Source organism: Camelus dromedarius, chromosome 7 (genome assembly GCF_036321535.1).
Source record: "Camelus dromedarius isolate mCamDro1 chromosome 7, mCamDro1.pat, whole genome shotgun sequence".
Lineage (NCBI taxonomy): Eukaryota > Metazoa > Chordata > Mammalia > Artiodactyla > Camelidae > Camelus > Camelus dromedarius.
The window spans coordinates 79512286-79538983 of record NC_087442.1 but is presented as its reverse complement, the minus strand read 5'-3'; the positions used below and the strand labels follow the sequence as shown (position 1 = coordinate 79538983).

The 26698-nt window shown below is 41.7% G+C and overlaps 1 protein-coding gene across 3 annotated transcripts in view; it reads left to right on the top strand.

Annotated features, from left to right (window-relative positions):
* VPS41 (VPS41 subunit of HOPS complex) overlaps positions 1 to 26698 on the top strand; it is a 178132-nt gene that overhangs the window by 144116 nt on the left and 7318 nt on the right. For all 3 annotated transcript variants that reach the window (XM_031454650.2, XM_064487712.1, XM_031454652.2), the window contains 8 exons: positions 4723 to 4850; positions 6357 to 6501; positions 8378 to 8419; positions 8567 to 8617; positions 11550 to 11687; positions 17052 to 17106; positions 17798 to 17938; positions 19231 to 19367. In XM_031454650.2, the coding sequence (XP_031310510.1) occupies positions 4723 to 4850; positions 6357 to 6501; positions 8378 to 8419; positions 8567 to 8617; positions 11550 to 11687; positions 17052 to 17106; positions 17798 to 17938; positions 19231 to 19367 (837 nt within the window). The remainder of the gene's footprint in view (positions 1 to 4722; positions 4851 to 6356; positions 6502 to 8377; positions 8420 to 8566; positions 8618 to 11549; positions 11688 to 17051; positions 17107 to 17797; positions 17939 to 19230; positions 19368 to 26698) is intronic.

Below are 26698 nucleotides of genomic sequence, written 5' to 3'. Positions count from 1 at the left end.
AAGGAAGACTTTATTTTCAACTTTCCTCTTGCCCGTAAGAATGTGGGGTGGCTTGCAGAAAGTATAATATATATTAATTAATTATATGTTAATTATAAATATTTTTTAAAGAAACAGAAGGAGGCGATCAGACTAAAGAGGGAATGAGAAAAGGAACTCCTTATGTTTGGGGTGCCTACTTTTTAATACCGATAATTGATTCAAGTTAAGGAGGGGTAATAACGCAAATACTGCATTTTAACGCTGAGACTATTTTTAGAGCTTAAGATCTCAAGGGACCTTTCAGATAGTGAATGTTTACCCTGATAACTCCAGGGTTTGGTCAGTTACTGTCAGCCGTTCTGGATCCGTCAGCCTCAAGCATCCTGATGCACACGTGACCTGCGCAGTTCCTTTACCGTTAAAGAGTCTGTTCTTCTCGCAGGGAGGAATTAAGTGCTTCAGCATGAATTAAACTGGAACAAAATATTTCTTTAATAATCGTGTATACTAATGGAGGCAACATTTCCTCATCGTCCTCTCTTTTTAGCCCATGTTCTAATATAATCTAGTCTTCTCTGCCAGCCTGGGCCTGTTCATTTCCAGGGCTGTACAGACGAGTTTATGGTAATAGTTTCTGTCATTTAATGCTGGGTACCAACTGATGTCATCTGGAAGCATGGTTCCGATTCATTTCCCATCCTGTTCAATTCAGTGTATCTTCATTTAGAACCTGCCATGGTCTGGAACTGGGCTGAGAACTCAGTTGGGTCCAAGAGAAATCAAAACACAGCCCTAGGCTTACACGCGTTTAAGAATGACTGGGGAGACCATATTAATAAGTTTTAAGCAACTAGAAAATAACTTAAGACAGGAAGAGCTATGTGTTATAAGAGATCTAGTGAGAGGCAGTTATTGGCCATAGTTATTGGAAAAGGTTTCTTGAGTGAATAGACTCGTGATGGACTTCTGTTTCCTTCCAGTATGTTCTGAGTACACGGAGCGGCTATCATAAATAATCCATCTTTGTACATCTTCCCAAAAGAAAGAGATTTATGAGTGTTCTGTGAAAAATGATGGGGAGAGTATGGCCTTTATTTAGAAATACCTAAGCTTAGTTATTCTTGTCCTCTTTTTAACATAATGTAATTTAACCGTGGGGGAAGAAAAGCGATTTTGTTATTTTTATGATTCTGTTACGATTCTTCCACATGATTCAACTCCTACTTTTTCAAGAAACTGTTTTCAGTCTTGTTTCATTAAAGTTATCCAGCTAATTCATATCTGGAAGGCTTTTTGCCTGAGACTGAAAGAAATAAGCATGACTTAAATTTAGAGTTTGTAGATGTTTTTCCTGAATGTTTGAAGGTGTCTGCCTGATCAGTACTATTAAAAAGGTTATAAATAATTTGTTTTTGTCATAAGCTCTTATAAATAATTCATATTTTAGCTTCTGTCATTCTCTGTCATGTTTAACTTTGAATTAAATTGTCACATAATTGATCAGAAAGCAGTGTTCTAAAGCAACACGTTTGATCACATATAAAATAGATGAAAATTTTGTGCCACTAAATAGCACTAAAGGTCAGGAGAAAAGTAGAAATTGTATTTCTCAGGAATTTTCTCTTCTTCCTAAAAAGACATGAAGTCACAGTATTTCCTGGGAGGTACTGATGTTTCATGACTCATTTGTAAGGGGTTTCTACCGAAATGGATATCATTTGCCTTTTAATATATAACAGCAGAATTACTTTTCCTATTTTTTTTAAGGCGGGGTCAGGCAATTAGTATTTTTGGAGGGGATACTGGGGATTGAACCCAGGACCTTGTGCACGCTAAGCATGCGCTCTACCACTTGAGCTATACCCTTCCCCTAACAGCAGAGTTACTGCAAAGAGTTAAGCTTTGCTTCATAATATTAATGGCAAATGTATAAGCATGTTAAAAGTGGGATGGTTTCTGTGGCATTTCACTTACTGGTTCATATTTTTTTTTTTTAAGGCTTCATAAACTCCAAATCCAAAAACTACTTTTTTAAAAATTTTTTTTGGTTGGGGGAGGTAATTAGGTTTGTTTATCATTTATTTATTTAGAGGTGGCACTGGGGATTGAACCCAGGACCTCAAGCATGCTAAGCATGTGCTCTACACCCTCCCCTCATCCTACTGGTTACTCTTTAAACTATTACTTACTCTGATGGGCAATGAGGGGTGCTGTAACTTTGCCCACTTGATCATGACAGTCCCCTGATAACTGTGTCCTCTAATTAATAATAAAGGCCCCGTGGGTGATTTCATCAGTATTTTTGAAATTGAAGTATAGTTGATTTACAATGTTGTGTTTGTTTCAGGTGTACAGCATAGTGATTCAGATATATATATATATACACACACACACATACATAAAAGAATATGTGTGTGTGTATATATACACACACATATATATACACACCTTTTTCATTATAGGTTTTTACGACCTATTGAATATAGTTCCCTGTGCTATACATTAGGACCTCGTTGTTTATCTATTTTATATCTAGTAGTGTGTATCTGTTAATTGCAAACTCCCAGTTTATCCCTCCCTCCAAACCCCTTTGGTAACCATAAGTTTGTTTGCTATGTCTGTGAGATTGTTTCTGTTTTGTAAGTAAGTTCATTTGTGTCATTTTTTTAGATTCCACATATGAGTGATATCATATGATGTTTGTCTTTCTCTGACTTACTTGATTTAGCATGATAATCTGTAGGTCCATCCATGTTGCTGCAAATGGCCTTATTTCATTCCTTTTTATGGCTGAGTAGTACTCCAGTGTGTGTGTGTGTGTGTGTGTACACGTGTACATACACCACACTTCTTTATCCATTCATTCATTTGTTGATGGACATTTAGGTTGTTTCCATGTCTTGGCTATTGTAAATAGTGCTGCTGTGAACATTGGGGCGCATGTATCTTTTTGAATTGGAGTTTTCTCCAGACATATGCCCAGGAGTGAGATTGCTGGGTCATATGGTAACTCCATTTTCAGTTTTCTGAGGTGTCTCCACACTGTTTTCCAAAGTGGCAGCTCATCAGTATTTTCTAAGCACATTTATTTCAAGGGTGCACAAAGCCAGTTAAGCAGAGAAAAGCCTAACGTGAAATGTGATAAATGTTTGTTTCAGTTTACACTGGAGTCATCATGTTCTTATCGCACAATATGACCGGTCATTTTGTCTTATTTTGTGTTAGAAGTTGGCAGTACTGCAAGGCTGTTGCCTGAATCAGAAAAAGGGGGGAAAGGAGCCAAGGTTTCTTCTTTCCCTGAACAGTATTATTCCTGGTCTCAAGGCTACTGAGAGCTGCCAGTGTTGGAGTGGAAATCTTTTCAAGACTTTTTTTAATCTTATAAATTTCAGAGTCTTAAGAAAACAGAAACATCATCCAAAGTATCATTTTGATTCAGAGAACATTTTAATGCTCTGATTCAGTCATTATATAAAATATATCATCTTTACTTATTGAAGCCTCTCCCCAAATCTCTCCAGTCAAATTGCAGCCATGCTCATATGAAGGAAGGCTGCAGTTTGGAGAATGTGCGTTGTGTTTGCGTGTTGTTCTGGTCTTTTGCCATCACCCTTTGTAGGGGTTACTTCAGTACAAACTGGGTAGGAACTGAATGGAAACTATATTCCTGATTCTTTGGTGATTTTTCTTCTTACCAAATCCTGGTACTTTACAGAAGCAAATTCTACCACACTGTTTTCATTTCTAAATACCATTTAAACCGATTCATAGTAGTTCATTAAAGCATTAGTTGAGTTATTTAATATTGGTAATACGATCTTTTTCAAAAATGTGAAAAATATTTACTTCAAATATTTGCTATCTTTTGGAAACATCTAAGTTTTTTAGCTGAAAGTTGTCAAGGATCAGTAAGGAAACTGCTTTGAGTTACAGGGGCTAAAGTTACAAGTACTCTGAGTTACAAGAGCTAAAGTTAGGATTCAGGAGGGCAGAGGCTGCCCAGGACACTGGCCAAGAATCAGCCATGGAGGAAAAGAGGATCCAGTCAGGGGATCTGGAGTTTTCTATCGGAACCACAAAATCTGAGATCCTTAGATAGCCAGGGTTAGGAGCAGGGGATAAGACTTGAACCAAAGTCCCAAATGCCCAAAGAAAAGTAGATTTAGAAGCAGGAATGGAAGAAGAACAGAGATGATAACTTGTTGAAGGCGGGATGCAGGGCGATTCCGCCGTGGGAGCAAAGCCGCCACGTGCGTATTGCTGGCAGCGCGGTGACGACTTCACGACCAGTGCACGTGGCAGCCCAGACCTCAAGGGCACAGATGGTGGTGGGGAGGGCAGCTGACTTGGACAGTATCTGTGAGATGTTAAAGACGACCTCAAATGTTAGAGTCAGTCCAGGATGAGGAAAGAGCGAATCAGACCTGAACTTTGTGCAGTGGCCCTTTACGGAAGGACCAGGGGGGCTTGCTTCCTTGTGCATTTCACCCAGTAGGTGGAGCGGTGGTGGCCCCGCCTGCTCCCCAGGAGTGGCGAGTGGAGATGTGCAGTCATTCTCTGCCTCCCCTCGCCATCCCCAGGCCCGCAGTCTGAAAATTGACAATATGTTCATGGACCAGTGTTTTAATCGTAAAATGGTTTTGTCTGTTTTCCACAAATACTTTGAGGCACTGTTGGAACTCTCTGGATTATTTTCCTGTTTAAAGAGTGTTCTTCATCCGTTTTCCCTGCCTGGGTTAGGGCTTTGCCACGTTGATCCGGGAATGGCCCGGAGATCTGTACAACAATTCGGTGATGGTTCAAGCAGTCCGAGATCATCTGAAGAAAGACAGTCAGAACAGGACCTTACTTAAAACCCTGGCAGAACTGTGAGTATCCTGTTAGCGCTGCTTTTTCCAAATCAATCTACATGAAAAGTTGTTCGTATTTAAAATCTGGCAAACTGAATGGGAAGGACAAAGTTTATATACCATTTTCCCACATTCACTCTTAGTAAAAACCTTTCATAAACCTTGAGTGGACAGCCGGCAGGGAAGGGAAGGAAAAAGTATGAAACGGTACAGTGGTAATGTGATCCCAGAGGAGAGGAACCCTTGTCAGCAGCCCTGGGTAGAGGCAGTGGCCTGGTGGAGGAAGGGGACTGGGTCTTAGATCCTCGCCCAGATCAGTTTCCCAGTGAGGCCCTGGGTGCCGTCATCCTTGGATCTGCAAGCCGGTAAATTTCTCAAACCTTAGACTCCTCATCCATGAGATCCCAGGTGATAACACAGTTATTCATGGGATGGATTTCATAATTCCAAAACGATTATGAAACTTCATAATCAAAAACGACGTGCCATGCCTGAGACCGAGTCAGGGCTCAGAAAATGGAAGCTTGGTTGATGCTTTTCTTACTTATTGGGCACTGTCGGGGTCCCGGGCTTTGTGCTACATGCCTGTGGTGCAGGGGCGGGTAAGGCACACGCAGGCCCTCTAGGGGCTTTGGTTTAGTGGAACAAGCACACTGCGTGCGGGAAATCTCAGCAAGACCGTCTCGCCTCGGCCCCTCCTTGCACCACCCCCAACCTCAGGCAACCCGCTCCATCAGCTTCTTAACATCTTTCGTCCGACACCAGAATGGCCTGGAATTCAGGGCTGTTTAAGGCTTTCCACAAAAGGAGTCATGTTTGTGGAGCACTGATCTCTTCTGGAAACAGTGTTCTGGTTTCCCTTGGACTCTGTAGGACTGACACTGTACTAATAATAGTTCTGTAGGGCTAATAATGGACTCACAGTGCAATTTAGGTTCAGTTGGCTTTTAGGAAGCCGGCTTAGGGAATTAAGCAATGTGAAAAACGCTGTTTCAACAGAAAAGCACATTTTCATTTTATATAACCTCCTTAGGAATAAGCTTTTGGAATGTCACCCATTTGTCAGCTGAACCCTGCTTGTAAGAATTTTTACTGATTTTTTTTTTTTTAATTACCAGAATAAGAATGTCTTTCATTCTGGGTCATGCTTGTAAGAATTTTTACTGATTTTTTTTTTAATTACCAGAATAAGAATGTCTTTCATTCTGTGTCATTCTTTATGTGATATACAAATTCCTATAAAAATTTTTTTGAGAATTTCTATAAAGGAAAATTTTTATTAGTTGGGTATTAAAAATTTTCTAAAACTTTGGTGAGATGGGAAGCAAGGTTCTGAGAAAGAAATACTTACTGGTCGCGTTATAGTTAAATCTGAAAGAATAGTTTTCTTAAATAAAGTGAACTTTTCTCTCCAGGCAAGTTTTTCAGTTTTCATTAAGGTAAAACATGATCTGTACATGTGTATAGTGTGTGTTTAATCAGAAGCATGGGTGAACGTTAATGTGAAAGTTTTTGTCTTACCAGGTACACCTATGACAAAAACTATGGCAACGCTCTGGAAATATACTTGACGTTAAGACATAAGGATGTTTTCCAGTTGATCCACAAGCATAATCTTTTCAGTTCTATCAAGGATAAAATTGTCTTATTAATGGATTTTGATTCTGAGGTAATGTGTTTCTTAATTGAATGCTGATCAATTATGTGTGCTATTCCAAATTTTTGATGAGACATTTATCCATGTGCTGGAGGCGTTAATCAGTCATGTGACTTGGCTGATGATGTTCAGAACACCCTGACCCCCACTAGATGTTACGTTAGTAGCTGGCACTCAGGAATCCTTTACTTACGCAGTTATTCTGTAAAAGCAATCATAATTTGATGTGGAACTTTTTAAGCTGTGTGTGTGTGAAGTAGTTTTTTAGTAAAACAATTCATATGATTCACAGAAACAAAGAATCCAGCCATATGCTTTAGCTCATCAACCCTGTTAACTGTATGTCTCAGATTTAAAATTTTAAGTAAACTCTTTTGATCCATTTGTTGCCTTCTTTTCCCTTGGCATTCACAGCTCTAGCATGTGGAGTTTCCATTGATCTCAGGTGATGCTCAGGTCCAGGACAGTTTACTTCAGGTCCAGGTTATCTTATTACAGGACAGATTTGAATAGCGGACTGCTTGTCTGATGAGGGCACCCAACCTCCACAGCTCACAGTGGCTCTTGTAAAGGGATACAAACTGTGTGTGTGTCTCAAAAAAGAAAGCTAATGCCAAGTGCTCATGATGGAGGGGGATGCATAAAAACAGTTCTTATTCCAAAAACTGAAAGTTTAGGTTAAGAGTAACACCCTTAAGGCTCCAAAAGAGTTACCTGGATTTTTTAAAATTTGTATTTTTACTATATTTGGGGGTATTATGTGCTATGTTATATATCTACTATGTGCTATATATTAGACTTCATGCACTTAAACTTAATGTAAATAGGAGCTATATCTACCTCTTTTTTCTGAAAGATGCTTTTAGCCTACTTTTCACACTGGAAGAATCAAATCCTTAGGGACCACAGATCTAAAAAGAATTAGTGCGGTTCTGAGGAAGTTCAGGTACAGGACAGAAAATGATTACGAGGATAAGAAGTTTATGTAAAAATTAATTACATTTCTCCATATGTAGTCTCCCCTTACATCTGTTCCACCCCCACCACGTGTCTCACGAGCCTAGTTCTGCATATGGAGCCACAGATAGAAGATGAATGAGCTCAAAGTAACCGCTATTCAAGAGCATGAACCAAAGTTAAGGAATCATAGTACTTCATAATTAGGAAATAATTGAAGGATAATCTCTTTCAACATCCTAATACTTCAGAGAGAAAAAAGCAGACAGGGAGGCAGTGGCAGAGCAGAGTTGAGACCAAGACTCAGGGGTGTGAAGGAGCCTCAGTGTTGTGGGCTCTCTTCCCCCCCACCTCTCGTCACAAACGCCATCCGGTTATGTTAGAGGTGGCGAAAGTGAATTCTAAAAATCCAGAAACTGTATCATTATGAAACTTCAAATATCTTTTTTTTTTTCCTTTTGTTTGTCCTCTGCTCCACGTAAGACCAGCTCCTTATATCTGTGGACTCTGAATCTGTAGGGGACACACTGAATATTCGGGTGGCCAGAAGCACCGCTCATTTTTGTGGTGCTGTGCACGGTACGCTCCCCGGAACTACTGAGAGTCACACGAGAACTTACAAAGACACCTGGGACATCGGGGAGCCTAGAATATATGCAGTCAAGGTGTTTTGTATTAGTGAGTGGTAGCAAGGCGTCCTTTTAAGTCATATGCAAAAGCACGTAGACCTCAGATTGAAGCCCATTTTCAAACACATTTAGAAACATCTCACCTAAGGACCACTGTAAAGCTATGAACCTCCTTAGGTGCATAAAAAAAGGCCTCTACCTTTAATGGTAATACCATATACATTTGTTTTTTTCTGTTCTCTTTTTCTTTGGCAAATTTCAGTGACTGTGGTTTTTTTTTTTTTTTTTTTCTCATATTACAGAAAGCTGTTGACATGCTTCTGGACAATGAGGATAAAATTTCAGTGAGTGTCTCTTGTTTTTTATGTGGGTTAAAACAGATGAGTGTCTGGGACCACTATCGCTGTAAAGAAGAGAGATGTTTATCAGATAATTTTGCAGCTGTGTTTGTGTCCATGTAACGCAACATTCAAGTTTCTTTTTTTCTGTAGATTAAAAAGGTTGTGGAAGAATTAGAAGACAGACCAGAGTTGCAGCACGTGGTAAGCATGACAGGCTTCTTTTGCCTTTTTTTTTTTTTTTAACATTTTTTTTTTTACTGAGTTGTAGTCATTTTACAATGCTGTGTCAAATTCCAGTGTAGAGCACAATTTTTCAGTTACGTATGAACATACATATATTCATTGTTACTTTTTTTTTTTGCTGTGAGCTACCACAATTTTGCCTTTTGATTAGTGAGGCAAATCACCTTCCAGTGCTGGTGTGAGAATACTGGAGTGAACATTTCAGGTTAATATTCAGATTGGAGGTTTGACCACAAATAATATTCTCAAATTATTATAATGCAGTTTATGCTCTGAATCCAACCTAGGGATTAATAACAGATCAGGCACTTTGACCCACAATTGAATTGTGACTTTTTTTTAAAAAAAGTTATTCATTTTTGTGTTTTCAAACTGTGCTTGGGAGTAAGTACCTTCCATCAACTGAAAAAAAAAAATGCAGAACCTAAAAGTTGCAAATTATGTTTTATTCAAGGACATTACTTAGGACGGTAGCCTGGGAAGGCAGCCTCTCAGAGAGCTCTGAGGGGCTGTTTAAAGAGGTAAAGGAGCAGCCAGGATACACAGGAGTTTTTGCTGGGAAAAAAACAAAACAAAACAAAACCATGTAGTCAAACATCCAAAGATTACTGTTAATCAAAAAAAAAAAAAAACCACACACACAAAAAATAAACAAACCAACCCCCAGACACATCTCAGGTTAATGATTTTGGCACCTTCCTGTGTATGGGAAGATTTGAGAGTCTGGGTGCACTGAAATTATTCCTTTGATGTGCATCTTAACTGTCTAGGGCTTGTATCCCGTTTTTCTCCATCCTGAATTCCCCATCAGGGGGACGCCTGCAGTGGCTGAAGGCTTGATGGCAGGAAATGTTCATCGTTAACCAGAACGGCTGGCAATATTTTTTGTCTGCACGTCTGTAGCTACCATCCAGTAGAGTTCTGGCATAAATTACAGGCGAGCCGGTGCCCTGACCTGGGTGCTGCACATACCAGGTACTCCTGCCAAGGAAACGCCACGCAGCTGTTCCGTGTCCAGGACCACACTGATCACAGAGCAGACCCTCGGTCTGTCTGTCCTCCACCCGGACGCTCGCTGTGCCCACTCCTTCCGTATGGTCCTGTGGTGGTCTCACAGGCCCCTTAGTCTAGGTTTCCTTTGCCGGGAGGGCGGCTGCTTTGACTTTGCATTTTGTCATCGTGGGAGGAAAGCAGATGGTGTTTTCTATGTCCTTTCAAAATTACACAAAAGTCTTCAGTGAAAAGATGGGATATTGCGGTAGGGCTCTGGGCATCAGACTCAGGGAGCACTCTGGTGTCTCTGTCCACCCCTCTGCACCCCAGGAGGAGGCCCAGGGAACAGAGTATTTTATTCAAGTCAGTTTTGTCGCCAAGATAGGAGTATGAAGGTATTTTAGGGTTTTTTTTTTTTTGGATTTTGGGGGATTTTTTTTGGCTCAGAGGTTGTACAGATGCTTTTGCTGTATTGTTGATGATTGGAAGTCTCTAGATCACCTGCTTATCCAAGCAGGGTACCTCTGCGCTGGCCGCCTTGGGATTTGTTTATAAAGCAGTGATTTCTGGCCTCCTTGAGCCACGAGACCGGATTACAGGCGGGAGGCGTCCAGTGACCCTGTAATTGGGGCAGCGGTGGCGGGACTCACACTAAAGCGGCTCATCTCCCCCGTCAGGCAAGGTAACGTCTCCATAAATCTGCCCCCGCAGAAGTGACAGGGCCTCCGCCTCTGGGAAAGCGTGGTGTGTGTCCAGCTCACACACTGAGCCCCGCGCCAGTGGACTGGCCGGGGCCCTCGTCAGCCTGGTGTGGACTTCTGTCTGTCTGTCTGTCTGCTCTCCCCTCTTCTTACCTGAGGGAGAGGGGAACAGCTAACCCAACCCAAGGAGTGGTTTCCCAATGTGCTGGTGTCCCGGTTAGGCTTATTTAGCGACCACATACAGTCCCGCATGTCCGTCTTCAGTGAACTCATTCCCAGTCCAGCTTCGGGGGCCGGCCAATGCTCTGTGCTCCTGAAGACCCAGGCCACTCAAGGTGCGAAGGCACCGTGTGTAAGTCTTTCTGCCTCAGTTGGGTTACCGGGTGTTTGTTTCCATCTAACAGCAACAAAGCATCCAACATCGACTTGTGACTTCTGCGTCATCTGCAGACTTCACCTTGCCCCTAAGTAGAAAGGGAATTACTGGCTTCCTTTGAGGTCCAGTAACTTTTTCAGAAGGTTAGAAAAAGGAATCGATTTTGAAAATGGGTTCTGAACACCCGTACTCTTCTTGATTTTTACTTTTTGTTTTTGTTTTCATTGTTGCCACTACAGGCAGCATTTCATTGCAAACACAGATCTCAGTAAGACTTAGCAGAGAGGAGATGCAGAATGTATGAGAATTAATTTAGCCCTTGCTGCTTGAGTTTTTAAGAACATATTCTTGCCCCATGATTCTGCCTCCTTTATATAAATAGGAAGGATGAGAATTTTCTCATCTAGAAACACGATTCATCAAGCATTTCATTCTCTGAGGTGAAGCAGATGATGGTGATACTAACAACTCCCATCAGTAACATTTTTGCACTTCTTAGTATGTGCCAGGTGTGGTTCTGAGGGGTCTACAGGTGCTAACTCACTCATTCCTCACAACCACCCCATGAGATTTCTGCAGATAAAGAAACTCAGTCACAGAGAGGTTAGTGATCTGCCCCAGGTCACGTGGTCGGCAAGTGACGGAGCCAGCTCACTCGGGCCATTTTAGAGAGGACATTCTCCTTTCTACTTGCCCTTTACCTAGAGACTTTTTCCCTCAACCTCTTCATGGAAGCTGTTTCGAACTGAAAATAGCAATGTTAAACAGGCACTGCTTTTCTTACTTCAATATTCATGGTTTATTCCTTTGTTCTTTTCAGTATCTGCATAAGCTGTTCAAAAGAGACCATCACAAGGGGCAGGCCTACCATGAAAAGCAGATCAGCCTCTACGCGGAATACGATCGACCAAACCTGCTTCCATTTCTCCGAGACAGCATCCATTGCCCCCTTGAGAAGGTAAGTCACAGACGCCCTGGCCACACACTGCAGGTGACCGAGCTGTCCTTGTTGGTGAGCTCTTGGTTTCCCTCTTCCTGTCTCTGCTCATCCATCGTGTAACCAGTCAGCTTCTTAATCCACACCCAAGAAGTCTCTACTTCAGAAGAGTTTATGGATTGTTTAGGCTGATAGATGCTTAGGAGATATTTTGGTGTTTGTTTTTATTTTAAATGGAAAGTGTTTAAAGTTTCAAGGCATTCAGAGCATGTTGACTCACTATCATTGACAGTTTCACTTCTGCCAGAATACAGCTCTGTCATCATTTCTGGTCACCTGCCTTTGCTGGGACTAGGTAATCATTGAGAGACGGGGTCATCTCAAATGGCAGGTGCTTGGAATCTTCAAGAATGCAGGTCAGACTTATGCTGAATTGATTGATATCCCTCAGTCTTCTCGAAGACCAGAGTTCAGGCTTTAAAATCACAACTCTTAAATTCCAAAATTAAACGCAAGTTTTTATGAAATTGTTCATTCTAAAAGAGAGACAGGGTTGGTAAGAATTTATAACACCTACCACAATTTGAAAAGACGATAGTCTTTAAAAAAGACAGCAGTCTCCCGGAAGTGTTTCTTGTGCTTTATCAGATGTGCTGTGCTTTCATGAAAGTTCCTTATTTTTATTTAATCTCTACAAACGTGCAGGGAGGTGGATAAAGTCATTTTATACGTGACAAGCTGAGTCTGTAGGAGTGGAAAGAAACAACCCAAAGTATAGAGCTAATAAATAAGTCAAAGGGCTAAGACTTGGGACCCCGGGTCTCTTAATTTCCGGTCTCATATTCTTTCCACGATGGTGAGGAATCATTTTTCAGGTTTACAAAGTTAATTAAAATAATAATAATAATGATGATAATAACAGATATTCCTTAGTACTGCAAGAACTGTGCATCAGTCTTTAAACTGTCCGTCCTTCCATAATTCCCAGCTGTGGTCATTGGGCACTAGTTTTCATTCGCAGATCTTATTTGCTTATGCCTAGAATAGTTAAGAATAGCAGCTTTATAACTCCAGCAAGTTAAGACCTGAATTTATGACCTGTCTCATATCAAATGGCATTCACAAGGTGGCAGTGTTTATGAATTTGGAGGAATAAAACCAGGAGATGCAAAGTTTATAGATTTTTTTTTCATTGAAAAAATTTAACAAGACTGGATCGAGGATTACAGAGTCAAGGCTAGGTGGAAATTGTTACATAATTTATAGTTGATCAGGTTTCTGTTACTTCCCTCCAAATTTCTAACTCTGTTCCTTACGTTTACATTAAATCAGGGAAAGGAAACTTAAAATATTATTTTTGCATCATTTTCCACTCAACTCCTGTTATTATTCTGTCTTGTCACTTCAATGTTTTCTACTATAATTTTCTGCTTGTGCACACATGTGTGTCTCTATATGCCTTTAAAAATCTTAATTTCCCTACTCTTTCCACTAGAGGGAGCACTGTGGCCCAGGAACAGTCGAGAATCTAAAATAAGAAAACAGGCTTTTGTGCTTTTGTCAATCATAGAAAAATCCTATGTACCAGAAATACTTTCTTCTTACATTTTACTCAAAATTTCCAGAGACTTCTAGAGTCTAGGGTCTTCCTCGACTTTCTCTTATATGAGCAAAGGATAATTTAAGATACTGTTAGAAACAACTCATAAAATGTTTAAAAATCTGTGAAATTCAAAGACTCAGGTGCTCTTTGCGCTTGGTGTTCCACACCTGCTCGCCTTCCAGACCACTCTTGACTGCAGACTTTTCTTCCCACATGAATCGTCATTTTCAATAGCATCCTAAACAGCTCCCAGCAACGTTATACCGTAGAATGTGGTGCAGTGGTGGAAATGGGCTACCAGCTTCTCTAACGAAGTAGCCACTAACCACGCGTGGCAACTGAGCATCTGACATATGGATGGTGAGGAACTGAAGTTTCCATTTAATTTACATGCAAATAGCCACATACAGCAAGTGGCTACGGTCTTGCACAGCTCACGTGAGCCTTCAGACTACAAACCCTCTTTGTGGTTTGAGACACGCATGTTTTCAAGCATCCTCGTGTGCTCAGGAAAAGGATGGCTCTGTTTGAAACTTCTAAGTGGGACTTTAAAGGGTAAGTTTGCAGGCAGTTTTGTGCCTGGAAATTTAATAACAAGCCACTGTAAGCATTACACTCATCTCTGTGCACATTGTCTTTCTCTAAACGTTCTACCTGGCCAGTTGTGTTACCGTTTGCTGTTTGTCCTGAATGATGTGGTCTTCCCAGACCATAAACTGTTTCGCCCATCTGTGTCTCCAGCAGTGAGCACACATCTAAGCCCTCAGCTGGTTTCCCAATCATTTTCCTCTTGGAATAGTCCCAGGTCCTCTGACTTCAGATACTTTGCTTTTCCCGTTACTGCTAAACTTCTCACATGTACATCCTGTCTCTGCTCTAGTGTCATTCTGGGAGAGTTCAGAGTTGGTAAGAAAGTTCCATTCTTTATGATGGTGATTTACAGGTGTGACCATATAGAGATTGGGAAACCATCTTTTAGATCAGAATGAGTGAGAATTTCCCAAGTATTAGTTAGAATTAGGTTTGGTATGAGTGATTTTAAAAAAAGAAAATCCCCGACTAGTAGTGGCTTAAACAGAGGAGCAGTTCAGTTCTGTCACACACAAGTCACACTGGAGGGGCCCTGCTAGTGGCGGCAGGCCATGGGATCAGGGACCTGGGCTCTGTTCTCTTGTTCCCCCACCTCGTATGACCTCAACCTCATGATGTAGGAGTATCGTGTGTTTCCAGGAGCGGTCTGGATGAAAGAATTAAAAGTAAGAAAGCAAGGGGTTCATGTGCACTGCTTCTTCAAGGACATTCCCAGAAGCTTCCGCCCCACCCTTCTGTGTCATCTCCCTGGTGGACTGTACTCACGTGGTTCTCATACCACGGGGGTGGCCTGGAGGTTTTAATTCTAGGCAGTCACACCCCCACCTAAAATCTTATTATTATAGAAGAAATGGGTAAAGGACACTGGGAGACAACCAGCTATTTCTGCCAGGTAATTTTTAAAGGAATCGTGTGAATAATCGAATTAGCAGTTTCTTCCTCATTGCAACCAGGTCATCTCATTGAAATGACTGTGCACTTTGAAACATTATCTTAGCTTCACTGCAATTCTAAAGTAAGGTGCATTGTAATTTTTGCCCTTTATGTTTAGTTTGGGTTTTTCCCCTTTCCCTTGATCTCTGTAGTCTTTGGGTTTTTTTCTTCTTCCCTTTTAGCTGTTAATCTCCAACCAGAGACACAGATTTAAAGTTATATTCTGCACAAATACTTAAAATCAAAATCAAAAATGTCAAAACTAGTTCCAACTGTTATTTCCCAAGACAGATCATGGTGCTGAGAGAGCCAGTGAACTTGGACTGTTCTTTTCATCTCCTTGGTTCTTGTTTCTAAAATATTTTTGATTGGTTGTTTTTAAATGACTCTGCTAACTATGTGACTCAGGAATCTTCCTCCGAAACCTTTTCTGGCTGCTCATCTATTTAAAAAACATTGATTGCACACTTACTGTGAGCCAGGCAGAAGCCCGGGGCTGAGAGCACACGTGGCCCCAGCCAACAGAAACCACGACAGTTAGGGGGGCAGTTCGTTGCACCTGTGAAGGGTGCCGGGTGCAACAAGACTAAGAACCTGGGATCTGACCCGAGTGGGGTCCAGTGAGTGCTTGCCGAAGGACCTGCCGGAGTGGGGAGCGGGGGCAGCATTCCAGGCCGAGGGACCACAGCAGAGGGATGGGCAGGGCATGGATCGAGCTGCACCGAAAGGCGGGGCCAGATGGCAGAAGCCACAGGTAAGATTCTGGGCTTCAGGTCAGAGGAACGTGGTGCAGGAAGGTCACGTGGCGGGGTGTGAGATGAGGTTTCCTGGTGAACCCTTACTCACCATACCACACCCAATTTGGGTGCCACCCCTTCTACGAAACTTTTTACAAGAGGCCACATTAGAGCCCACGTCCCCATCCGTGCACATGACCCTCCATTTACGCTCCCCTGGCCATGGGATTCTCTGCTGTCGCGTCACGGTGACCCTCCCTGGACGTTGCGCCCTTAGGGGGAGCGCATGCTTCTGCTCCTGAGCCTCCTCCTCCCCCTCCTCCCCGTGGTCCTCCTCTTACACGGGCGGCAGCAGTGTTTTTGTTACTCTCTTTGCATCTCCATCCAGCCCAGCCCTCTGGGTGCAGTCAGGGTGCGCCATTTCATCCAGGGTTACTGAATTCTGTATACACAGAATGTCTTTTCTCTTACACTTAAGGAGATGCTGTCATCTGTGTGGTCCCTCATGTCTTGATCTCCCCCTTTTTCTTCTTGATTGTCAGATTTTTTTTCTCTTTTACTTTTTTTATGTAGCTCCCTGTGCTATACAGTAAGTCCTTGTTGTTTATCTATTTTATATATAGTAGTTTGTATCTGCTAATCTGAAATTCCTAATTTATCCCTCCCCCTCCCCTTCGGTAGCCGTAAGTTGGTTTCTTATGTCTGTGAGTCTGTTTTGTAAATAAGTTCACTGATACTATTTTTTAGATTCCACATGTAAGTGATATCATACAGTATCTGTCTTTCTCTGTACAGACTTACTTCACTTAGCATAATTCCCTCCAAGTCCATCCATGTTGCTGCAAATGACAAAAATCTATTCTTTTATGGTTGAGTGGTATTCCTGTGCGTACCCCATCTTTTTTATCCAGTCATCTGTTGATAGAAACTTAGGTTGCTTCCATGTCTTGCTGTTGTAAATGGTGCTGCAGTGAACGCTGGGGTACACATAGCTTTTCGATTTTCCTCTTTTGACAGATCCTTGAGCAGAGTTCTCTCAGACCCTGTGAGCCAGCAATAGAAATATTCCCAGTGTGTGTTTGTTTATGTAACAGAGGTCTACTGAGCTATGGGACGCCCCATACTGGGACCGTGCAGCAGTGAACAGTAGTCTTTTCCTGGAGCTTACAATCCATTGGAGGGAAAAGGGGCTTAAACCAGTGGCTGTGAATTAGGTGGGGGCAGTGACATGAAGAAATGTCACGTAGAATAAAGAAAAAAGGCCTCTCAGCATCTTGCTTTTCTGCCTTTGCTCGTGGAATGTTCTGAGTTAGCAGTTCAGCTGTGTAGGGTCCAGCACCTCACCTCTCTGAGAGGTGGATGAGGATGGATACTGGCACAACCCGAGGTTTGCTTTGTTTTGTTTTTAAAGGGAGGCAATGGAAAAATTCTTTCAAGCATGTATCTTTAAAAGTGACTCTATTAATAATTTGTTCTTGTCTGGTAACCCTTAGTAACATGTTTACCCTGTGTTACTTGAAGGCTCTTGAGATCTGTCAACAGAGAAACTTTGTGGAAGAGACAGTTTATCTTCTGAGTAAGTAGCTTTTTATTCATTTTGGTTCCCCAGAGACTAAGAAATGGGGTGGCAATGTGATGTAAATTGTCTAAGACTGGACGCAGGCTGTGGACCAAAGTAACACAGAGGTGACAGCCTCTTTTGTATAAGAATTCAATATATGGAAGAGGAGACTTCACAGCTCAGTAGAGAAGGAAGCATTATTTAATAAATGCTGTTGAGGTAACATACTAGTATTTTGTAATAAACAACACTAACAGTCACACCTTACAACATAATCAAAACAAATTATAGATGAGTTGGGAAGTTCATTCTTTTTTTTTAAATTATCATCAGAAGGAAGGTAGACTCTGATAGACCTGGATTCGGATTCCATTCCACTTAGTAGCTGTATGATCTTGGCAAATTACCAGCATTTCTATGTCCTCTTTTATAAAACAGAAACATTAGTAGAACATAACGTACCTCCTAGGAGTGTTACGTGTTCATGTGAATTACATCACTTAGGCATCGCTTCTCGTGAGTACTGGGCACAAAGTAAACACCCGGTAAGTAGGAGAAACTTATTTTACCAAGACATGGGCATCATATAAGGAAATACACTTTTGTCGTAGCTGTCCGGCTGTGTGAACAAATGAAGAGAGATGTTATTTCTCTAAAAGTGTTTTATTTAAGTATCCTAAATACAGGATTTTTCACACTTTGCTAGGCCGCATGGGGAATAGCCGAAGTGCCCTGAAGATGATCATGGAGGAATTACACGATGTTGACAAAGCCATTGAATTTGCCAAGGAGCAGGACGATGGGGAGCTCTGGGAAGACCTGATTTTATATTCCATCGACAAACCACGTAAGCAGGAAAGCCATCTGCGATTGTAACCCTTTGTCTCTCAATTTAGCCGGTTGTGTCTAGAGTAAGAATTATCTCAAGTGCATCGGGTTAAAAATACGGTGAAGTATCTATAATGAAAGTAGGCCAGGTGCACAGCAGCGATGTCCAGCCCTTCTCCTGTGCCGGGAGGCCGGCCCCTCAGCACGTCACCTTACCCGGAGGTGACAGAGAGCACGTGATTGGCGTGAGCCTATTACTTGTGCTCTGAGGAGTGTATTTTTTACCTACTGCACCCAAATGGAATCAGCGTGAACTGGCTTAGTGCTGATTTTGGTTTGTTTGTACACAGGGGACAGTTATTTTCAAAGTGTATACAGTGTAGCTCTCACCAGGCCTCCGTACAGAACTCCTTACCCGGCACTGGACACTGGCCATTGGCCATGTTTGGAGGTTTGCTCCCATCGTGTTCAGTGTCTTTCCTGCCCTGTTCTATCAGTGCAGCACCAGGACTGTGTATTTGCTGCCTCCTCTTGGCCATCTGCCTTGGGGCTCCCATTTTGGAAGGAAAAGCAGTCACCTAAGAGTAACGCACGTCCTTCCTGAAGACAGATGTAGGAATGACTCAGAAACTAGCAGTCATGGTTTCAGATCTTTCCCTTCCCTTTTTGGGAAGGCTTATCTCTGCCAGGATTTTCAAGTTCTAGAAACTGCTGGTATGACTGTTTTCTTTTTTAGTAAGAGATACAAGAGGATAATGTTATTCAAGTCAATTTCAGATTAAGGTACTTACATACACGCGCGTGTATCTTTAAAAATCTGGGTCAGCATGACAGTTTCATTTAAGGCTCTAAAAGGAGACAAAGTGGGGATAATGAAACATATTGTGAACCTGGGCCTGGCCTGGGTTTGTGTTTGAGTTCGAAAACTGCTAGCTGTGACCCTGGATGAATTAGTTAACCACCCCCACTTTCCTTTCCTTTCCTTTCCTGTAAAATGGGAACAAGGAGCACTCCTACCTTGCAGAATACTGGAGAAAAGTATGTGACAGCTGAGCTGGTCAGTGCTCAGTAAAATAGTGGTTGCACCTTTGACATCAGACTGGATTCTGAAACAATCATTTGTTTTCCGACTGTTTCTTCTTTAGCTTCTCTGTTGAGGAAAGTAAAGGAAGATTTCCTCTTGGGAGGATTTAGGCATTCAGATGGTTTTAACACTTCCTTAAAGGAAGTAACTTTTTTCTTTGAGTTACTTTTGGCTGGAGGTTGCATCACCTGCACTGCTTATGTGCTGTTTTACGTGCTGTCTTGCAGCGTTTATCACTGGCTTGCTCAACAACATTGGCACGCATGTTGACCCCATTCTCCTGATTCACCGCATTAAGGAAGGAATGGAGATTCCCAATTTGAGAGACTCCTTGGTTAAAATTCTGCAAGACTACAACTTACAAGTAAGTCTCCTTTCTTGGACAACTGAGCCTACTGAGTGAGCTGACTGACATGTTTATCCAGGGCAGGGTTTATTTTAGATACCAATTCGATAGTCACATTTTACTTAGGCCCTTTTAAGGAAGCCATCATGTTTTTAACCCTCCCCAGATTTCCTCTTCTTGACGAGCAGTCATTCTTACTGTGGTAAGTGTAGCATGTTCTCGGGGAGGTACATGACTAATTACAGGGGCTGTTAGCTCAGGCCACCCAAGCCATTTTTAAGTAGCATGAGTATTGTGTCCATTTGGAGGAATTAAAATGTTTCTCAAATAATTCAGTAATTTTCTTGAAGCCACTCAATAACCTACAGGCTGAAAGATGCTACTGTCCAGGATTTTATTTCAGCTTGTGTCTGTTTTCTAGAGTATTACAACTTCCTATACACAGTAATTCCCAGTAATTTGTGACAGGAGCAATGGAACTCATTTTTTAAAAATATATTTTTATTGAGGTATAGTCAATTTATAATGTGTCAATTTCTGGTGGACAGTACAAGATATTGAATATAGTTCCCTGTGCTATACAGTATAAACTTGTTTATATATTAGTATCTGCAAATCTCGAGCTTCCAATATATCCCTTCCTAACCCCCCCTTCCCCTTTGGTAACCATAGGGTTGTTTCCTATGTCTGAGTCTATTTCGTAAATAAGTTCATTTGTTCTTTTAAAGATCCTTCATATAAGTGATATCATATGGTATTTTTCTTTCTGGCTTACTGCAGTTCAAATGACATTCTCCAGGTTCATCCATGTGGCTGCAAATGGCATTATTTCTTATGGCTAAGTAATACCCCCACTGTATAAATATACCACAACTTCTTTATCCAGTCCCCTGTCGATGGACATTTAAGTGGTTTCTATGTCTTGGCTACTGTAATAGTGCTGCTATGAACACTGGGGTGCAGGTGTCTTTTTGAATTAAGGTTCCCTCTCGATATATGCCCAGGAGTGGGAGTGCTGGAACATACGCTAAGTCTATTTTTCAGTCTTTTAAGGAGTCGCACTATGGTCTTCCATAACGCCTGCACCAGACTGCATTCCCACCAGCAGTGCAGGGGGGTCCCTTTTCTGCACAGCGTCTCCAGCATTTAGTGTCTGTGGACTTTTGAATGACGGCCATTCTGACTGGTGTGAGGTGATACCTCATTGTAGTTCTGCTTTGCATTTCTCTGATAATTAGCAATACTGAGCGTTGTTTCACGTGTCTATTGGCCATTTGTATGTCTTCATTGGAGAATTGCTTGTTTAGGTTTTCTGCCCATATTTGGATTGGGTTGTTTTCTTCTTGTGTGAGCTGTTTATATATTCTGGAAATTATGCCTTTGTCAGTTGCATCACTTGCAAATATTTCCTCCCATTCCATAGGTTGTCATCTTGTTTTGCTTGTGGTTTCCTTTGCTGTGCAAAAGCTCCTAAGTTTAATTAGGTCCCATTTGTTTATTTTTTCTCTTATTTCTGTTGCCTGGGTAGACTGTCCTAGAAGAACATTGCTGAGATTTATGTCGGAGAACGTTCTGCCTGTGTTTTCTTCTAAGAGGTTTACAGTGCCTTGTCTTATTCCAGATTTTAGGGGGGACGTCATTATTTTCATGTAAATAATGAATATGTAAATCACAAAGCATCCTGATCTTTTCCTTAAAAAGCCTCTAACAATGACGGTATTTCAGAATGCTGGTAGCTTTCATAGAACTGGAAACTATTTAAAGCGCCTTTCTTTAAATATTCAGATGGTTCCTTCTTGATCTTTTTTGATCTTTTGAAAATGAGTTTTTGTGGATAAAACTGCTTTCATGGGAACAGAGATTGTGCAGGTAGAGCTGAAAGACAAGGTTGTGGGGAGGGGCACGTGATGAGGGTTTGTGGGCTCGTCACCCCGTCACCCCCTGAAGGGCGCAGGGTAGCGGCTGCCTGCTGAACCCGGGGTGGCAGCCTCAGATTGCAGAAGATAGTATCAAGAAGGGAAGGAGAGTCATAAAGGGTTGACAGAGCTCGAGGGCCAAGAGCTGGTGGCCAGGGAGTGGGCCATCGTTATGTTAAATCTCTAAAGGAGCTACTGTCAACACATTCAGAAAGTGGGGTGAAGGCAGAGGGCACTGAGGCGTGCAGGGGAAGGCGGCCGTGAGCCTGGCTCCAGCATCCTCCTTGAACTGGGCAGTCAGCTTCGCAGGCGACTGCGGTGTCCCTGGGTGACACAGCATGAAAGAAGAGGTTTTCCTGAAGGTGGGAGGGAAGAAAACAAGAGCCTTCACGCAGGAGGCTTGCGGAGGAGAAACGGGAATCTGGTTCAGACAAGCAGGCGGAAGATCTGCTCTGCCCAGTGGTGCCAGACAAACAGGTGCACCAGGGGGAGGCTACTGAAGGGGGGATGGGAAAGGCAAGGAAGGAAGGGGAAGTGCGGGAGTGGGTTAATGGCCAAGGAGAGGTGACAGGAGGGGCCTGCATTTTGTGCGGCGCCCACAGGATGTGGGAAAGTGGTCCAGGCAGACATGAGTCACTTACTTCTGCAGCCTGAATTGGGCTTTCGGGAAAGTGGTTTCGGTGTCAGACATTGTAAAGCTCTGGGTGTGAGGTTGGGTCTGCCAGGGACGTGCTCCACGTTGCAAATTCCAATTCGTTGAGAAGTCAAAGTGTCTCTGAACAACTCTACCCCAGGGCAGGTGACGAAATAACTACCCCTTCTCTCCTCCCGCTGTTGTGCGTGCAGCGTAGCCTCTAGGTTGAAAAATGTGCCTTACTTTTTTCTCAGCCTCTGCAGTGCCTATAAAGACACCTAATAGCTCCCTCTTCCTAGGCTCTTTCCAGAGAACCAAGCTCTGGGGCACCACTGGGTCTTACTGCTCATTCATTTTTTATGAATATATTTGCATAGTTCTGAGTCAGCCAGGAGTAAAAATAATTATTTGGTGCCAAGTGAATTCAACATAAAATATAATTAAGAGGATAAAATATTGATTTAGCAGCTGTTTAGTGGGTAACTTTTAAGATGTACTGACTCAGTACAAGAGTGGTGGTGTGTTCAGGAGGCTAGGAGTTATTTAGCCAGTGGGTCCGAGGAGTGGCGGCTGCCTGTAAATCCCGGACCCCGTCGCGGCCTGTGGGAACAGCTGGATCTGGAGTCTCCTTGGTGGCGGATGCAGAGAGAAAATGCTGCACTGGGGCAGGTTCAAAGAATTCCAGGAGGTACTTCCTCCTTACATATGAAGAAAGCTTGGAACTATTTTCCTTGAAAAAGGCTACTTTTTTTCATTAGTGATCATTTATATTCTTTCTCTAGGCAACCTACTAGGGATCACTGTAAAATAACCACTCTATTTATAGAGATTTATAGAGGAGCTTGAAGTTTACAGAAAGGCTCCACCCTTTTAAGAAAAACCTGTTTAGTCTTTTGTTCCTTTCATAAAACTAGTTGATTTTCATATGTTTTAAGGGGATAAAAAATGTTCAACACTGTTAGCCCCCAAAATTTAGAGAAAATTTTGCAGGTTCATGAATTTGCAAGAATCTGGAGCTTACTGTGCATGGGGGCAGGGGGAATGACCCTGAGGGACATTAAAAAACCATTCAGTAAACAAAGGGATCTGTAGTCAAATGTTAGAGAAAGGTTATCACAGGGCTTCTCAGCACCTTATTTTGCCAATTTGCACTGGGAAACTAAGGGCAGATTTACAGGAGCGGACACAGCATTTTAAAACTTACTTGGCCGTGGAAAATGCTTTGAGAGATGACTCGTTAGTGAATTGCTAATTGCAAAGAGAGAAGGCGGAGAGAGAGCTGTGGGGGAAAGAAACTTAAAATGAGCATCTCTTCTGCTTTTAAAGTTTCATGCAGCAACTTTTCTCAATTGAAGTATAGCATTTGGCATGTTACACGTCTATGACACCATTATCTGTTAAAATTTTTCAAATTTAACTTATTTTCGTATGTTTTTATACCTTGTTACGTTGTTAGTGTAATGTAACAAAACTCAAAAGCTTTATAAGTAAGAAAAAAGCAGCCCATGTCATACTTCAGTTTCTAGGTATGATTTCAAGGACAAATAGCATTTGTTTTGATATAAATTATATTTCCATCTTTACATTACACTGACCAGTTTCCAAATTATTTTTATGCTGTTTATATTTGTAAAACATTGGTTATTTATAAGTTTAGCATTTGTATACACTTCTATTGCTTTTTTTTTCCTCTTAAGAATTTTAGCATTTTTGACAGTCTTATTTGACAGTCATTTTCATCTTCACAACTGTCCTTAAGGAACTGTCATCTCCATCTTACATAGAAGAAGACAGCGTCTCAAGAAGTTTTAATGACTTGCCTGTCTGGGAAGGTGATGAACTGGGTTTGAATCTGGATCCTCTGGCTCTGTCTTGTATGTTTTTCACTGGTTGTCCCCTTGGTCTCTGGAGGTGCATTCATTGTACTGGCAGGTTACAACAGAAGAATAGAGAGGAGTGGCCTGGAAGATGAACAGGTGGGCCTGTTTAAAGAGCTGTGGACATCATGTTTGCAGACCTAGATTCTAGTCCTAGCTTTGCCATTAACAAGCCTGTTGATCATAGGGAGGACACAAACTTTCTGGATCTCAATTTCCCATTAGATTAAATCAGCATTTGTTCAGCCTGACTGTGCACCGAAATTATCTGAGTTCTTTTTGAAGTTACCTAGTTTCAGGGACCACCCCAGATCTGCTGGAGAGGATGAGGGGCTATGTCCTTAAACTACCGTGGTGTTTCTTATACACTCTGCGTGGTACTGACATTTAGGAACCTCGAGATTAGATGATGTCTAAAGAATCTTCCTTCTCGTAAGTTCTCAGTAGAGTCCTTTCATAAATAACACCTTTTTATAGTGAATGCAGCTGCTTAGTGTTAATTTAGTATTTCTGTATAAATCGCTCATAATACTTAGTTTGGCATCTGTTTATAAAGTAGCTTAGATTTTTAGGTATAACTTTTTTAATGCAATACGTTTGTTTATAAACACATATATTTAAATATTTGGGTGCTTACTGTGTCAGATGCTGCGCTGGGTACTTACAGGGCCTCCCCATACTGTCCCAGAGGGCAGGAGCTGAGGAGGATGCAGCCGTGTGCTCGAGCAGCTCACCATCTGAATTACTGTTTCTAGAAGCAAAGAGTTTTAACATCTCCATCTTGTTAAACTTCACACGTGTACACACACAGGTAAACCGACCCCAGACATCTCTGTGTCTCTCAAAGTTCTTTTCCCATATTTACATTTGCTACCATCCCCATATTCCTTCCTCATCTCCCTCCACTCTGAAGTCCAGAGACAAATGAGAGGAAATAGGGACTTCTTTTTCACCTGCCCTTTTTTCGGCCCACGTGGATTTCTTTTTGACCCACAGTATATAAGCGCTTCATTTCCGCTGAAAGATACGTTTAAGATAAAACCTATTTTCCTCCTTTTACATTATGTCAGTTTGGCCTCGTCACAGCTGTTAGGCGACACAGGTGGTCTGTGACAAGCAGCTGTTGCCCCTTTGGTCAGGGCCACGCACGCGGCCTCGTGCTGCTGTGAATGTAGTATGATGGTGCCGGTAACAGTGTGCTGGAGTGCCAACACCGGCCTTAGGGCCGTAATGTTCGCAACAAAAAGCAAAGCCTTTTCAGGTAAAATTCAAATCCCACAACATGCTGAATTAAATGATGAATTAGAAATTAGGTAAAACGGCTTCCCAGGCTAACCCTGGTATCACACTGGGGGGCTGGTAAAACCAGGTAGCTGCACTATTTGCAGCGCTAATGATACGCGCTGTGGTAGGAACAAGGCCATGTCAGCAAAACTCCAACATTCAAAGACTCTTTTTAAAGTGAAGTAGAGTTGGTTTACAATGCTGCAGGTGCTAACTGCTGTGTATAAAATAAACAAGGGCCTACTGTAGAGCACAGCGAACTATATTCAGTACCTTGTAATCTATAATGGAAAAGAATGAAAAGGACTACATGTGTAGATAACTGCGTCACCACGCTGCACACCAGAAAGCAACACCACACTGTTAACCGACTATACTTCCATCAAAGACTCGTTTAAAATAAAGATTTCAGGGACTTGGCAGTTCTGTATGGCGTTTTTTCCCACAGCAGCTGTTTCTAACGAACCATGATAACTTTGCTGATGTGCAGTCCTTTTACTGCTTTGTAACGTATCTGTATCTGTGAGTTTGGTGCTTTGCTTCTGGTTGAGATTATTATCAGTAATGATGAACTGCAGAGAAATTGGAAGGAAAAATAGGGAGAATCTAGAGTCTTGTGTTAATTTTCAACAGCTATCTTATAAATACATTCTTATTTAAATTTATAATAGAACAAAGTGTGCTTGTAAGTGGTTCTGGAAGCTAGAACTGATTGTCTTGAAAATGATGACAAGAAAAGAATAAAGGTGATGTTAATGAAAAACAGTTTAGAAACACAGACCTAAGGAGGGAAACAACGTAATATCAAGAAAATGAGAGTGGTTGAGAAATTTGAATAATCGTGGAAAAATAAGGGAACATCCCATTAGGAAAATTCATCTCTGCAAGGTAGCATTGTACTTGCTAGGTGTATCTATAAATACCTCGTAAGATGAAAACTAATACCATCATGAAGTTGAAGAAAGAAAAGACCAGACACTGGTTTACTCACCTCGGTGATAGAGATCACAGAGCAAAGATGAACATGGTTCTGCCTTACCAAGTGGAGACGTTTCATAGAGGTCGAGACAGAGATGTTTCAAGCTGATTTTAGTTTCTGGAACTGCTATCAGAGGCTGTCCAATACAAATGGTCAATTCGGTGGATACAGTCAGCAGATTAAACACAGCTAACAGGGAGAATTAAAGAACCAGAAGACAGAGCTGATGAAGTCGTTCAGCACGAAGCACAGACTACTTAAGAGACAGAAAATATAAAAGAGTAGTTAACAGAGACATGGAGGTTAGAATAAAAGTGTCTCGAAGAATCAAAAAACTAACAATAAATTAGGAAAATCTCTCACAAAGTCAATCAAGTAAATATTAGGAGCTAACAAGGGGGAATGCAGACAAGATCTAAAAACTAAGTGAATGCTAGTTTTCTGTCACTGTATGTGAGAACTCAAGCAATTCATGTTTTCCTGGAAAACTGTTTACCAAATTTATTCAAGAGCTAGTAGAATAGACCTGTAAGCACTATTCCACAACTTTTAGAGAAAAGTTTTATCAAAACTTAAAAAAACAGGCAACCCCTGTTTTGTATAAACTTTTCCAGAGAATAGAATGGAAAAGCTCCTCAATTTCTCATGGGATGCTGGTC